Here is a 13,420-nt window from a genome sequence, read left to right as displayed (position 1 = left end):
CTCTGCAAATTCTTCTTTTTTTTGGCAAATGCATTAGACAGCATTCGATGCATAATGACAATTTGGAAGCTTTGCACGTTATACATACTGCATACAGCAGAAATAGCATGAGCAGTGTAGTACAGAGAATTCATTTATGCATTTATATGTAAAAGTGCACCAAACATAATACCATTTCTGATTAAATGTGTTTAACATTATGAAATGTATTTAAATCAATGCAATCTTTCACTGTTTAGCCCTAAAAAAAGGAAATAATCTGCATTCTTGTGAGTAACTGTCTGAATGCAGATGTGCTGAACATTATTAGTAAACCTCAAAAATAGTTGTGTACACAATTCAATGTTTAAGGGATAGTTAACCCAATAAATAGTCATCATTTACTCACCATCATTACTCACACTCATTTTGTGCAACGTGTGTTATATCTTTTATCTTTTATTATCAAAATGCTAATTACTACAAAATAATACTACAGTGTGAATGTTGTATCATTCAAAGAGTGTGAAGGTGAAAGATATAACAGCTCATGAACCAATAGCATCTCAAACCCTCATAGCAAGTTCAGAGTAAGATAAATGACCGGCACCACGACGCTAAATTGTTCGTCTCAAAACTCCCCGAAGTCCTGAAGTGAGGTACTGCTATCATCTCTCCAGCACTTAACTCGCTCTCAGGAAATGCTGTTGCCTGGCTCTTTCAGACTGAATGCACTGTTTAAATTTGAACTTTTAAAATGACACATGGTTACAACTAAATGTTTCAGGCCACTGCCGTATTCACGCTCTTCCTAATACCAAGGGAACAAGCGACTACACACTGCAGTCTGTCTTATATATCAACTTTATCTGAAGAAAAAGAGAAGCAATAGCATTCGAGAAGAGAAACTTTGCAAGCCCAACACATCAGAAGGAAGCAGCAGACCTCCATCTAATATTAATTGTATCTGAAGGCCTTTCAGAAGCTCCATCCTACAGAGACCAGAGAAAAAGGGAATGTGTGCCTTTGTGGTTCATCCAGATGTCCCATTCATCCGGAGGAGATACTTCTGCTAGAGGCATAAAATTACATAGTAATGAACTGCTGACTGGACTAAAACACTTAAAGGTGATGGGTGCAATTTTTTGCATTTTAAAACACTTATCCAAGTTTAATGTGCAGAGACAACACTGACTCAACCAATGGCGTGAGTTCGGGGCGGGATTATGTTTGACTGACCAATAGCAGATGTAGCAAGTGATCGGGTAGTTTATTTGTCATTTTGTTCTGTAAAAAAAGACTGAAAAGGGATCGAGGTGACAACACTAATACCTTTAAACTTCGATGACTGCATTGGGAAATTTTTAGGCTTCATTAACACGTTTTCCACAGTATCACATGGTCAGTAAGATTTTTTTAATGTTTTTAAAAGAAGTCTCATGTTCATCAAGACGGCCTTTATTTGATCAAAAATAAAACACTAATATTGTGAAATAATTATTATAATTATTAAAACAAAAATAATGGCTTTCCATTTTAATGTATCTTAAAATGCAATTTATTCCTGTGATGGCAATGCTGAAGCAGTCCAATCTTCAGTATCACACAATCCTTCAGAAATCATTCCAAGATGCTGATCTGGTGCTCGACATTTCTCATTATCAATGTTGAAAACAGTTGTGCATGATACTTTTGTTTCAAGATTGTATGATGAATAGAAAGTTCAAAAGAACAGCATTTATAAAAAAAAAAAAAAAAAAAAGATCTGCCCCAACTGCCCTGTGAAGGAGCCTTTATGTGCAGTTTATATGCCCCTAAAATTCTAAATACTGGGGCCAAAGCGCCTCTGTATGAGATTTTGTCTCATATTTATATCATATTAGCTAAGCAATATCACACGAGCAATGAGTGCAATATCACACATGCGCCATTTTTGTCCCAAGTAGCATGAGTGCAAATGTGATAATACTGTTATATTTTAGACACAATATTGTCTGTTTTTTTGTGTTTTGCCAACACAAATATTACCCATATTAGCCACAGCAGAACTGTTGTGCATCTCCGAGCAACACACAATTTCTGAATGAATCCGCTTTTTGAATAAATCAGGTGAACCAATGAATCATAAAGACAGAATTTACTTAATTCCTGATTAATTCAGCCATCTGAACAATCAAATGAATGACTCAATGACTCAACTGGAAGTTTCAGTTTCTTATTTATAAGCATCATTTAATTACAAAATAATTTTATATATACACGTTAATTAAAAAAAATATGAAAATAACTAATAAAAAAAACAAAGCGATAGTTCACCCAAAAAAAAAAAAAAAAAAAAAAAAAATGTATCTAAAGCTACTTTTATATCTATTTCATGCTTTTCTCATGTAATACAAAAATGGCTTTAAATGATCTTTTGTGGGTAATTTCTCAGCCAAATTAAATTTGTGATTAATAGGTGATTAATTTGAATAATTTATCATTAATCAACACATTGTGTAATTAATTAGATTAAAAAATTTAATCAACATACGGCCCTAATTTACTTTTACTTTTACTTTTACTTTTGTCATTTAGCAGACGCTTTTGTCCAAAGCGACTTACAAATAAGAAAAAGTAACTAAAACTAAAAAGTTACAACTCTATAAATACTATCTACCCACATATTTAAGAAAATAAAGAAATTAAATAAAATTAACACATGCATATAACAACAACATTTCAATAATAAACATATCAATGAAAAAATTAAATAAAAAGCTACTACTATCCCTTGCCGGTGTCCCTGCCCGGTGGAGTCGCACGGTAGAGTCGATGGTCTTTACACTCTTTGGTCTTCACACTAAGAGGGCTTCACACGACGACTGCCGCGACCGCTGCCGCGGTATAATAACCTTTATTATACCAAACCAACAAATGATCATTTCAATTCAGCTGGACCCACTTTCCTGTTTATCAACTACAAATGGCCAAGCAAGTGCACACACTGACAAGATACACGATACAGTACGAGACCAAACGCGATTTCAGCAACTCTCATCCTAGTAAACAAAATAAGCGTTTCCTAGCAACGGCAAATGCGCTAAACACTGAGACAAGTAAATACACTTACGAGCTGATTTTAAACTTCCGCTGATAGACTGCTTCTCTTAAAGACCACTTCATTACACTGCCTTCTGCTGGCGCTTGAACCCACTTTCCTGTTTATCAACTACAAATGGCCAAGCAAGTGCACACACTGACAAGATACACGATACAGTACGAGACCAAACGCGATTTCAGCAACTCTCATCCTAGTAAACCTAGTAAATTAATTTCATAATGTAAATGTCTTAACTGTAATGTTTGACGAATTTAATGCATCATTGCTGAATAAAACTATTAAAAATGTGGATGGCAGTGTATAAACAGTATCCCCCGGTTTCACAAACAAGACTTAGGCCTGATCCCAGACTAATATGTAAATCTGAGCTGTTTCAACTTAAAGAAACTTGCACTAACTGATCTTAAAATATGTCAGTGCCTTTGTTTTGTCACAAGATACACATCAGTATTGTTTTTTTCAAAGGCATGTTTATGAAAAGTACTTAAATGTCCTAACTGAACTATTGCCTAATCCTGGTTTACCCTAAGCCTTGTTTGTGAAAGCAGGCCTATATATGTTATTAATAAGCCTTACTTCAAAGTCTGAAAAATGTGCATTATAGCTCAATATAAAAAAAGCATATCTGGCTAATGTGAGGTTTTAAAACACAATCATGTGTAGCTTAAGCCTATACAAAAGCTATTTATTCAATTAAACATCATTATATCGCAATGTTTGCACCTGTACAGGCGAGGTTGGCCAGAAAGCCCTTATATGGAGATGGTTAGGCTTGTATTATACTAATATCTAAACGCAGGCACACACATTCCTGCCTTTAGAATAACTGGGATTCATCAATATTATAACCAAAAAATTGTTATGCTAATGCACCTGTCGTGAATCCAGCAGAACTTTTAGCATGAAAACAATGTAGAACTGTGAGCAATTATTAATTAATGAGAACCAACGTGAGCATGTTTATAAATAGAGTTTTGATTGTCATACCTATTGGATAAGGTCACGTTCAGTATTTTGTATTGCTAGCAGGTAAAGCTCTCAATGCCGGCACTACGAATGGGTGCTGACAAATCAACACTGGCTTCGGGAGGTTTTTAACACCCTATTAAAAAAAATGTTCTGCGGGGAAACAGCATAATCCATTTCCTTGACAACAGTTGGGAAGGAAACACAGATTTCATAAAAATTCTATAGCTAAAATACTCTGTACTCTATTCTTTTCTCTCTGCTGTTGCCTCGGCAACCACAGGAATGGATGCAGGTCAGAGCTGGGGGAGGGTGATCAGCATGAGCAACTAAACACTCGCAAAACGACTCATTACACACACAAACGTATGCATGAGCATCCGATTCAGTCACACAATGTATAGGATTTAGTCGCAGCTCCATTACCCATCAGCTCAGTGCAATTTATGGCTGCATGTGGACTACAGCTCACATGAGTCTGTGGCTCACCTGTAAACGTCACCTGCTTTAGTAACTAAATCTGCACTATGACAGTCATTTAGAATAAATGCGTCCTTCTGAAAAGCGACAGATAGTTTAAGCAAAGCAGCAGTAGTTGTGAAATCAAGTCTTTTGGTAGAGCCACAGTCTGAAACAAATAAATTTGAAGTCTAAAAGCGTAGAGCTATACACAATGCAAGAGAACAAACAGATTGCTTTGAGTCGCTGTATCTACTCAAAGACATTGTTCTAGAAGCTTGCAGGGTGAAACAAGTGATCTTAAAAGTACATTAACAATAGCAATTTCACTTAGGAGTTTCTGAATATTGTACACTTAATCAGTATGTGTGTCTTGTATTCAAATCTTAGACCTAATTAATTGACTTAAAGGAATAATTGTTCATACAAAAATGAAAAATTTGTCATCATTTACTCACCCTCATGTTGTTCCAAACCTGTATGAGTTTCTTTCTTATGTTTTACACAAAAGAAGATATTTTGAAGAATTTTGTTGGTCCCCATTGAGTTCCATAATAGAGAAAGAAATACTATGGAAGTCAGTGGGAACCATCAACTGTTTGAATACCAGCATTCTTCAAAATATCTTCTTTTATGTTCAAAATAAGAAAGAAATTCATACAGGTTTGGAATGATAAACCTAAATGATGACAATTTTTGTTTTTGGGTGAACTATCCCTTTAATTCCAGACATATTCTTGAAAATTAGGTTTTTCTTACTCCTCAGGCAATTTTTTCCCACTAAATTCTATTAGATTTGCACTTAAAACAAGTAAAACAATTTGCCAAAGGAGTATAAAATATTCAGAACATATCTTAATATCAACAATAAATAATGCAAGTTTGTGGGCGGGTAGCACACAACATCAGAACTCCGATAACAGTTACGACGCATGCGCTGATTTGTGACTGCGTGTTTTGAGTTTGAGCTCCATCAAGTTGATTCTTTATCGTCTATTTTCTATCTTAAAAACAATTTTATACACTATCATTTTCGTTTCTATAATGTGTGAATATATCCCCTATAGCATTATAAAACAAAACCAATCAGAGTGCCTTGTTATCAGTAGTTTTATTTTGATTTCTCGAGTCTGCTATTAGCTTATAGCCCGTTAGCATCGGCAGCGTGGCTGCCGCTAAACTCGCTTAGATTGCTAATACTCTATTCACATACATTACCATTGTTTCACTGTTACTTGCTTAAATGGCGGATTTGTGTCTACCTTTGAGTGCAGGTGAGGACACATTCGAGCTGCATTCGGTGCAGCTGGAGCTGGAGGCCGTGGAGAAGCAGATCCGCGACCTGGTGGAGAAGCAGGCCCAGCTGAGAGAGCAGAGAGCGCTGGAAACATCCCAGGCTGACGCTCACAAGTCCGGGGTAAGTATACAGCACGCTGCTAACACTCCCACCACCTCCACTCCGTGTGTTTCTCTGCACAGACCCTGTGCACCTAGGACGCGATCTTCCCAGATGTCCTTCACTCTGGCGCCGGGACGCCACGGACCCTGGGTGCACCAGCAGCGGAAGACGCGAGCCAGGCTCCGGGCGACGACCTCTCTGCCTCCAGTCTTCGAGATCTCCACCCGGAACCGCTCCGCTCCCCTCCGCAAGACGGAACGCAAAGCTGTGATCGTCGGAGACTCCATCGTCCAGCACGTCCGTGCTACGTTAGCTGAAGGTAAAGTGCACACTCACTGTTTCCCCGGTGCTCATGTTCTCGATGTTTCTGCGCAGATTCCCGCGATCCTGAAGGGCGACGAGAGCATCGGTGATGTCGTGCTGCATGCGGGGGTTAACGACACCAAGCTGCGGCAGACGGAGACACTGAAGAGGGACTTCAGCACATCATCCGCGACGACGATCATCGTGTCAGGACCGCTTCCCACGCATCGACGAGGACACGAAAGGTTCAGTAGACTTTTTGCTTTAAACGAATGGTTATTGTCATGGTGTAAAGAACAGAAACTGCTCTTTGTTAATAATTGGAATCTTTTCTGGGAGCGTCCTAGGCTTTTCCGTGCTGATGGCCTGCACCCCAGCATCGTGATCATGGTTAAACCAGAAAAACGCAAAATAAATGAACAAAAACTATTTTTAAAGCTTGGGCTCCTAAACATTAGATCCCTCGCACCCAAAGCAGTTATTGTAAATTAAATGATCACAGATAATAATTTTTATGTATTCTGCCTGACTGAAACCTGGCTTAAACCAAATGAATATTTTGGTCTAAATGAGTCTACTCCACCAAACTACTGTTATAAACATGAGCTTCGTCAGACTGGTCGTGGCGGCAGTGTTGCAACAATATATAGAGATATTCTCAATGTTACTCAGAAAACAGGATACAGGAGGTTTAACTCATTTGAAATACTTCTGCTTAATGTTACACTGTTAAATATGCAAAAGAAATCTCTCCTGTCTCTTGCTCTGGCTACTGTGTATACACCGCCAGGGCCATATGCAGATTTCCTAAAATAATTTGCAGATTTCCTCTCAGATCTATTGGTCAATGTTGATAAAGTGCAAATTTTGTCGGAGATTTTAACATTCATGTTGATAATACAAATGATGCGTTAGGACTTGCGTTTACTGACCTAATAAACTCTTTTGGAGTCAAGCAAAATGTCACCGGGCCCACTCATTGTTTTAATCATACGCTAGATTTAATTATATCGCATGGAATTGATCTTACCGATATAGATACCGTACCTCAAAGTGATGATGTTACTGATCATTTCCTTGTATCGTGCATGCTGCCTATTACTGATATTAGTTATATGGCTCCGCGTTATCGTCCGGGCAGAACTATTGTTCCAGCCACCAAAGACAGATTCACAAATAACCTGCCTGATTCATCTCAACTGCTCTGTGTACCCATAAATTCACATGAACTAGACGAAATGACTAGCGACATGGGCACTATCTTCTCTAATACATTAGAAGCTGTTGCCCCCCTCAAATTGAAAAAGGTTAGAGAAAAACGTACTGTGCCATGGTACAACAGTTATACCCATTCTCTCAAGAAAGAAACTCGTAATCTTGAGCGCAAATTGAGAAAAACTAACTTAGAAGTTTTTAGAATTGCGTTGAAAAACAGTATGTCCAGCTATAGACAGGCTCTAAAAGCTGCCAGGGCAGAGCATATCTGCAAAATCATAGATAATAAGCAAAACAATCCAAGGTTCTTATTTCGCACAGTGGCTAGATTAACAAATAAACACGCCACCCAATCTAAATATTCCCTCACAATTTAATAGTAATGACTTTATGAATTTCTTTACTGATAAAATAGATAACATCAGAAATACAATATCAAATGTAGATTCTACTGCGTCTAGTATTTCAGCTTCATTCATCGCACCCAAAGAAAAACTGCAGTGCTTTACAACTATAAGACAGGAAGAGCTAAATAAATTTATCAGTGCATCTAAACCAACAACGTGTTTATTAGATCCTGTACCCACTAAACTATTCAAAGAGTTGTTACCTGTAGCAGAAGAACCGCTTCTTAATATTATTAACTCATCGTTATCTTTAGGTCACGTCCCAAAACCATTCAAGCTGGCGGTTATTAAGCCTCTTATTAAGAAACCACAACTAGATTCTAATGAACTGGCAAATTACAGACCCATTTCAAATCTTCCGTTTATGTCTAAAATTTTAGAAAAAGTTGTGTCTGCTCAGTTGTGTTCCTACTTGCAAAAAAAATGATCTCTATGAAGAATTTCAGTCAGGTTTCAGGCCTCACCATAGCACAGAAACTGCACTTGTTAAAATTACAAAAGACTTGCTTCTTGCTTCAGACCAAGGCTGCATCTCATTGCTAGTATTACTTGATCTTAGTGCTGCGTTCGACACTATAGACCATGCCACACTCATAGATCGATTACAAAACTATACTGGTGTTCAAGGGCAGGCTTTAAGATGGTTTAGATCCTACCTGTCCGATCGCTACCACTTTGTTCATTTAAATGGGGAGTCATCTCAATTATCACCAGTAAAGTATGGAGTACCACAAGGATCTGTCCTAGGTCCTCTGCTATTTTCAATATACATGTTGCCCCTTGGTAATATTATTAGAAAATACGGGATTAGTTTTCATTGTTATGCTGATGATATTCAACTATATATCTCAACAAGACCAGATGAAACTTCTCAACTATCTAAGCTAATAGATTGTGTAAAAATGTAAAAGATTAGATGACCAATAATTTCCTCCTATTAAATTCAGATAAGACAGAGATATTACTTATTGGACCAAAAAAACAGTACACAGAATCTCTTGGATTACAATTTGCAACTAGACGGATGTACTGTTACGTCCTCTAAAGTCAAAAATCTGGGTGTTATATTAGACAGCAACTTGCCCTTTGAAAATCATATTTCCCATGTTACAAAAACAGCATTCTTCCATCTTAGAAACATTGCCAAGCTTCAAAACATGCTACCTGTTTCTGATGCAGAAAAGCTAGTTCATGGATTCATGACTTCTAGACTGGACTATTGTAATGCACTGCTAGGTGGTTGTCCAGCATCTTCAATAAACAAGCTACAGATAGTCCAAAATGCAGCGACTAGAGTTCTTACCAGGTCAAAAAAGTATGATCATATTACCCCAATTTTACAGTCTCTGCACTGGCTACCTATTAAGTTCCGTATCATTTACAAAATATTATTACTTGCCTATAAGGCCCTAAATGGTTTAGCTCCTGCGTACCTAACTCGTTTTCTACCACGCTACAATCCAACCCGCTCCCTAAAGTCGCAAAACTCTGGACTTTTGGTAGTACCTAGGATAGCAAAGTCCACTAAAGGAGGTAGAGCTTTTTCACATTTGGCTCCCAAACTCTGGAATAGCCTTCCTGATAACGTTCAGGGTTCATACCCACTCTCTCTGTTTAAATCTAGATTAAAGACACATCTCTTTAGCTTGGAATGTGGTAGAAATGTAGGAGAGACCTGCCTTTTTGATTTAATCCTCATTTTTCATGATGTTTATGTTTAGGGTAGTTTAGGTAAGGTTGGTTGTATTTATTTTTTCTTTTCTTTGTGGTAGGTTATTTATATTGCCGTTTTATTTGATTAGATTGGGTTTTGTTTGTTATTTTGGCTTTGGGTCTCTCTGACGAAAAATGCCACTTCATTAATTAATTTTATATTTAATTGTATTGCTTTAATGATTTTCTGGTTGGGTTGTGGGTCTCTTTGGGAGATCCACTAATTATTGGTGTTTCTTATCTTCTTTTGTAATCCATAATAAATTTACTTTATAATTTATTGTGATTTGTTCGGGTTCTTTTTGATCTGACGGCCTGCTGGAAGTCTTTTTGTTTTTTTTGTTTTTTTATTTATTGCGTCTCACCCCTAGCGGACGTAATACAAGCATTCACATAATGCATTTTATAATCTTATACTGCAGTTATATCTGATCAAATGTACATTATTATTATTCTTTAGCTTGGGTTGAACAAATCATTTTTGCTTAGATGGAACAGCAGCTAAACTAATTATGTCTCTATTTGTTTCTCTGTTTCTGCCACAGGATTAACATCCCGTGGTAACTAGGAATTACAGAAGCTTCAGTCTGGATCCAAACCTTAAAAGATCTGAGATGACCGAACACCTGAGAAAAGATAATGCCAACCCCTCAGAGGACCTCAGAGGATGCCAACGCTCAGACAACATACAGAATTACCAAATATTGCCATAAGTTAAATATATTAAGGTTCTGCAATATATAAATATATTGTGGAAACTTAATTTCCTGTAGAGCTGCTTTGCAACGATTTGTATCGTAAAAAGCGCTATACAAATAAACTTGAACTTGAAGTTTGACTCATTTATGTGGGTTTAAGCACATTTAGACATTTCTACTACAAAAAGACGTACTGTTTGTTTTACACTGACCACTGTGTGTGCATAGAAAATTAGTTAATGGGTCACTCATGACAACTTTTGTGGTTTTCAGTGCACTTTCAGTTCATTGCACTAAGCTGTGGAAAAACAGCATAGGCTGATCAACAACAGTTTCTTAACAAGCAATATTTCCTTGGCCAACCAGCAACACCATGCTTGTTGACCAGCTAAAGCAGTTAAATACACTATTCTGATCCATCAGTTATACCAGCACTAACAACACCTGAGCCTAGTATGATTTTTCCAATTCTGCTTTCTGAGCTACATTTCAATCAAAACTGTGATCGCTCTGCAGAAGGATTTACTGGTAATCATAAAGCATTGATCGACTCTTCCCGGAAACAACTTCTTCCAACTTGCTCCTTCATCTCTACAGGTGCTCCTAAACAACTATGATTGCTTTGGTAGTTGAAGATGGATTGCCTTGACACTTTCTCCCCCAAACACACAACACAAACCAGGCAAACGCATTCATGCATTTGAACACGCCCACGGTGGAGGACATGTTTTCTGCATTGTCAGAGGAGTGACGTTGACCACGTGTTGGAATGCAATGTATCAATGAGTACCCATGCAGCACTGCACAAACAAAGGTAATCATGAAACAAATAATATGCAATTTATATATATAATTTGAAATGTATTTCAATTTCTATCATATATTCTTTATTTCTATAATATATTTTTGTTTCAATTTCTATTTTCCTATAATTTAGCTCTGTTACAGAACACAGTTACTAAAACTTCTATAATCTTCTAAACTAGACATGTTAGATCAAATATTTATAATGAAAATGTATAATGAACTGAATCTCTTTCCAAAGTTCCCAAAGTGCTGATATGGCAGTACAGATAGGAAACATACAGGCCAGGCAATGCTCGCATGTGAAACGTCACAATATTCAAGGAAATATCATAGTGTGATGTAACAGGAGACCAACAGATTAAGATACTGCACAACTCACATAATCACAGAACAGCTCACCTGAGAACACAAACACTCAAGTACACATGCAAACCCACACCACCCACAACAAGTAACTGATGATGAAAGAAAAAGAAAAAAAACACTCAGAAAACTGGCTGCAGGGAAAGACAGAGATGGAAGTGTGAAGGAGACACTCACCATAAACTGAACGTTGTCGAAGCCATTAGACAGCAGGTGGTTTTCGTACTGCACGAGACCGATGTTGTCCAGCCACTGTCCCACGGACTGGACGGGGCAGCGGGGGCCTATTAAGGGGTGCAGAGGGAGGCGTTTGAGAAGTGAGTAGCCATCCACTCGGTAGCAGCGACAGTCCGGCTGCGAGAGCTGGCACTGCCACATCATGTTCCGTGCAAAGTGACTGTCAAACGAACCCGCCATGCTCAGCAAGCCACGGAGAGCGCGAGTGGAAACGGTAGAGGCAGAAAGAGCGAGAAAATAGAGGTAGGAAAGTGATTTCAAGGAACAGAAGAAACTAATGTTCAGAAAACAGTTGAGAAAGAGAGGAAAATTTAGAAGAAGAGGGTCCTCTCAGGAGAGTGAGCGTTAGGGTCCATGCTGGTGGAGAAGTACGCTGGCTGTGGAGGTAGACATGCTGAAGGCTCCAAATTACATCCACAAGAGAGGCGAGAGAGATGCGGATTACCAACGCTGTGCTGCTAAACCTGTGTCTCAACGTGTGGAGAGTGCAGGCATGTGCGTGTGTGCGTGTTTGCGCGTGCGGGAGGAAACGAGCGAGCGTGCACGAAAGAGGATAGGAATGACAGTGTGCAGCTTGCTTGGTAGATTTCTGTTTCTCCAGCACTCCCACACTCATTTGTATGCCTCTGCATCCTGTGCCACTGTGCACTCTCTCTCTCCCTCCCTCTCGGTCTCTCATTCTCCCTCCCTTCTTTCCACTAGCTGTACCTCACATTGCCGATAATAGCCATCAGATAAACCCCAGCCTCTTTGTCTGAGTGCAGAAGCTGCTGTTGCTCCCTCCCACACGTACACACACACTCTGTGGGCGTCTGTGAGCACTGGTGGAATGGCAACACAAATGGGCTTTCTGTGGACAGAAAAATGAAGGACCACTGCAGATGAGAGGAGAGGCAAAAGTATAGGAGAAGCGAGGAAAGGAGACGAGACAGGAGAAGGGGAGACGAAAGAAGAGGTGAAAGGAGAGAACGGGAGGGTAAAGATGAGAGGAGACGAAACAATAAGATGCAACATGAAAGGTGACAATTGAGGTGGTGAGCGGAGAAACAAAGAGAGAGGAGAGGCAAAGTGGAGGTGGTGAAAGTAGGGATAACAGGCAAAAGGTGAGACGACAGGTGAGGAGAGATGTGGGAAGGATGCAGGGATGAAAGGAGAGAAGGTGAAATGATAGGGGGCAAGAGTAGAGGACAGAAAAAGTGAGAGATGAAGCAAAGGATAGGAGGCAAGAGGAACGCAAAATCAGACGGTGCAAATGAGAGGAGAGAATGGGGGAGGTTTGAGTAGAGGCAAATAGTGCAAGGGACAGGAAAGGAGGCAAGAAAAGATGAGAGGAGAGGGAACAGGAAGAAGTGAAATATGCCTGTATAACTTGTTCGCTGTTTATTGCTTTGGCAACATTGTGCTATTCCGCAGTCATGCCAATAAAGCTCATTTGAATTGAATTGAGAGGAGAGGAGAGGAGAGGAGAGGAGAGGAGAGGAGAGGAGAGGAGAGGAGAGGAGAGGAGAGGCAAAAAAGGGAGAGGAGGCAGGAGAAGAGTCAAAAGGAAAGTGGGTAAAAGTAGAGTAGGAGAAAAGAAAGCATTAGAAGAGGCAAAATAAGGTCAAAGGAGAATAGAGGAGGCAACAGGAGACAAAATGAGAGCCAAAAGGAGAGGAGAAAAGGAGGTGAGAAGAGAAGAGAGGAAGGGATGGGAGAAACAAGAGAAGTGGCAAAGGGAGAGGGGAGAGGAGGCAAGAGAAGATCGAAAAATACAGGATGTGAGATGACC

The 13,420-nt window shown here is 39.0% G+C and overlaps 1 protein-coding gene across 4 annotated transcripts in view; it reads right to left on the bottom strand.

The window, feature by feature from the left end:
- The window catches only part of LOC306858741 (ankyrin repeat and sterile alpha motif domain-containing protein 1B), a 174,332-nt gene that overhangs the window by 41,674 nt on the left and 119,238 nt on the right, over positions 1 to 13,420 (bottom strand). For all 4 annotated transcript variants that reach the window (XM_079399426.1, XM_079399427.1, XM_079399428.1 and 1 more), the window contains one exon: positions 11,590 to 11,696. In XM_079399426.1, coding sequence (XP_079255552.1) covers positions 11,590 to 11,696 — 107 coding nt within the window. The remainder of the gene's footprint in view (positions 1 to 11,589; positions 11,697 to 13,420) is intronic.

This window comes from Barbus barbus (genome assembly GCF_936440315.1).
Source record: "Barbus barbus genome assembly, chromosome: 39".
In the NCBI taxonomy this organism is placed as follows: domain Eukaryota; kingdom Metazoa; phylum Chordata; class Actinopteri; order Cypriniformes; family Cyprinidae; genus Barbus; species Barbus barbus.
Note: the sequence above shows the minus strand (reverse complement) of the source record. Positions and strands in the feature narration are given on the sequence as shown.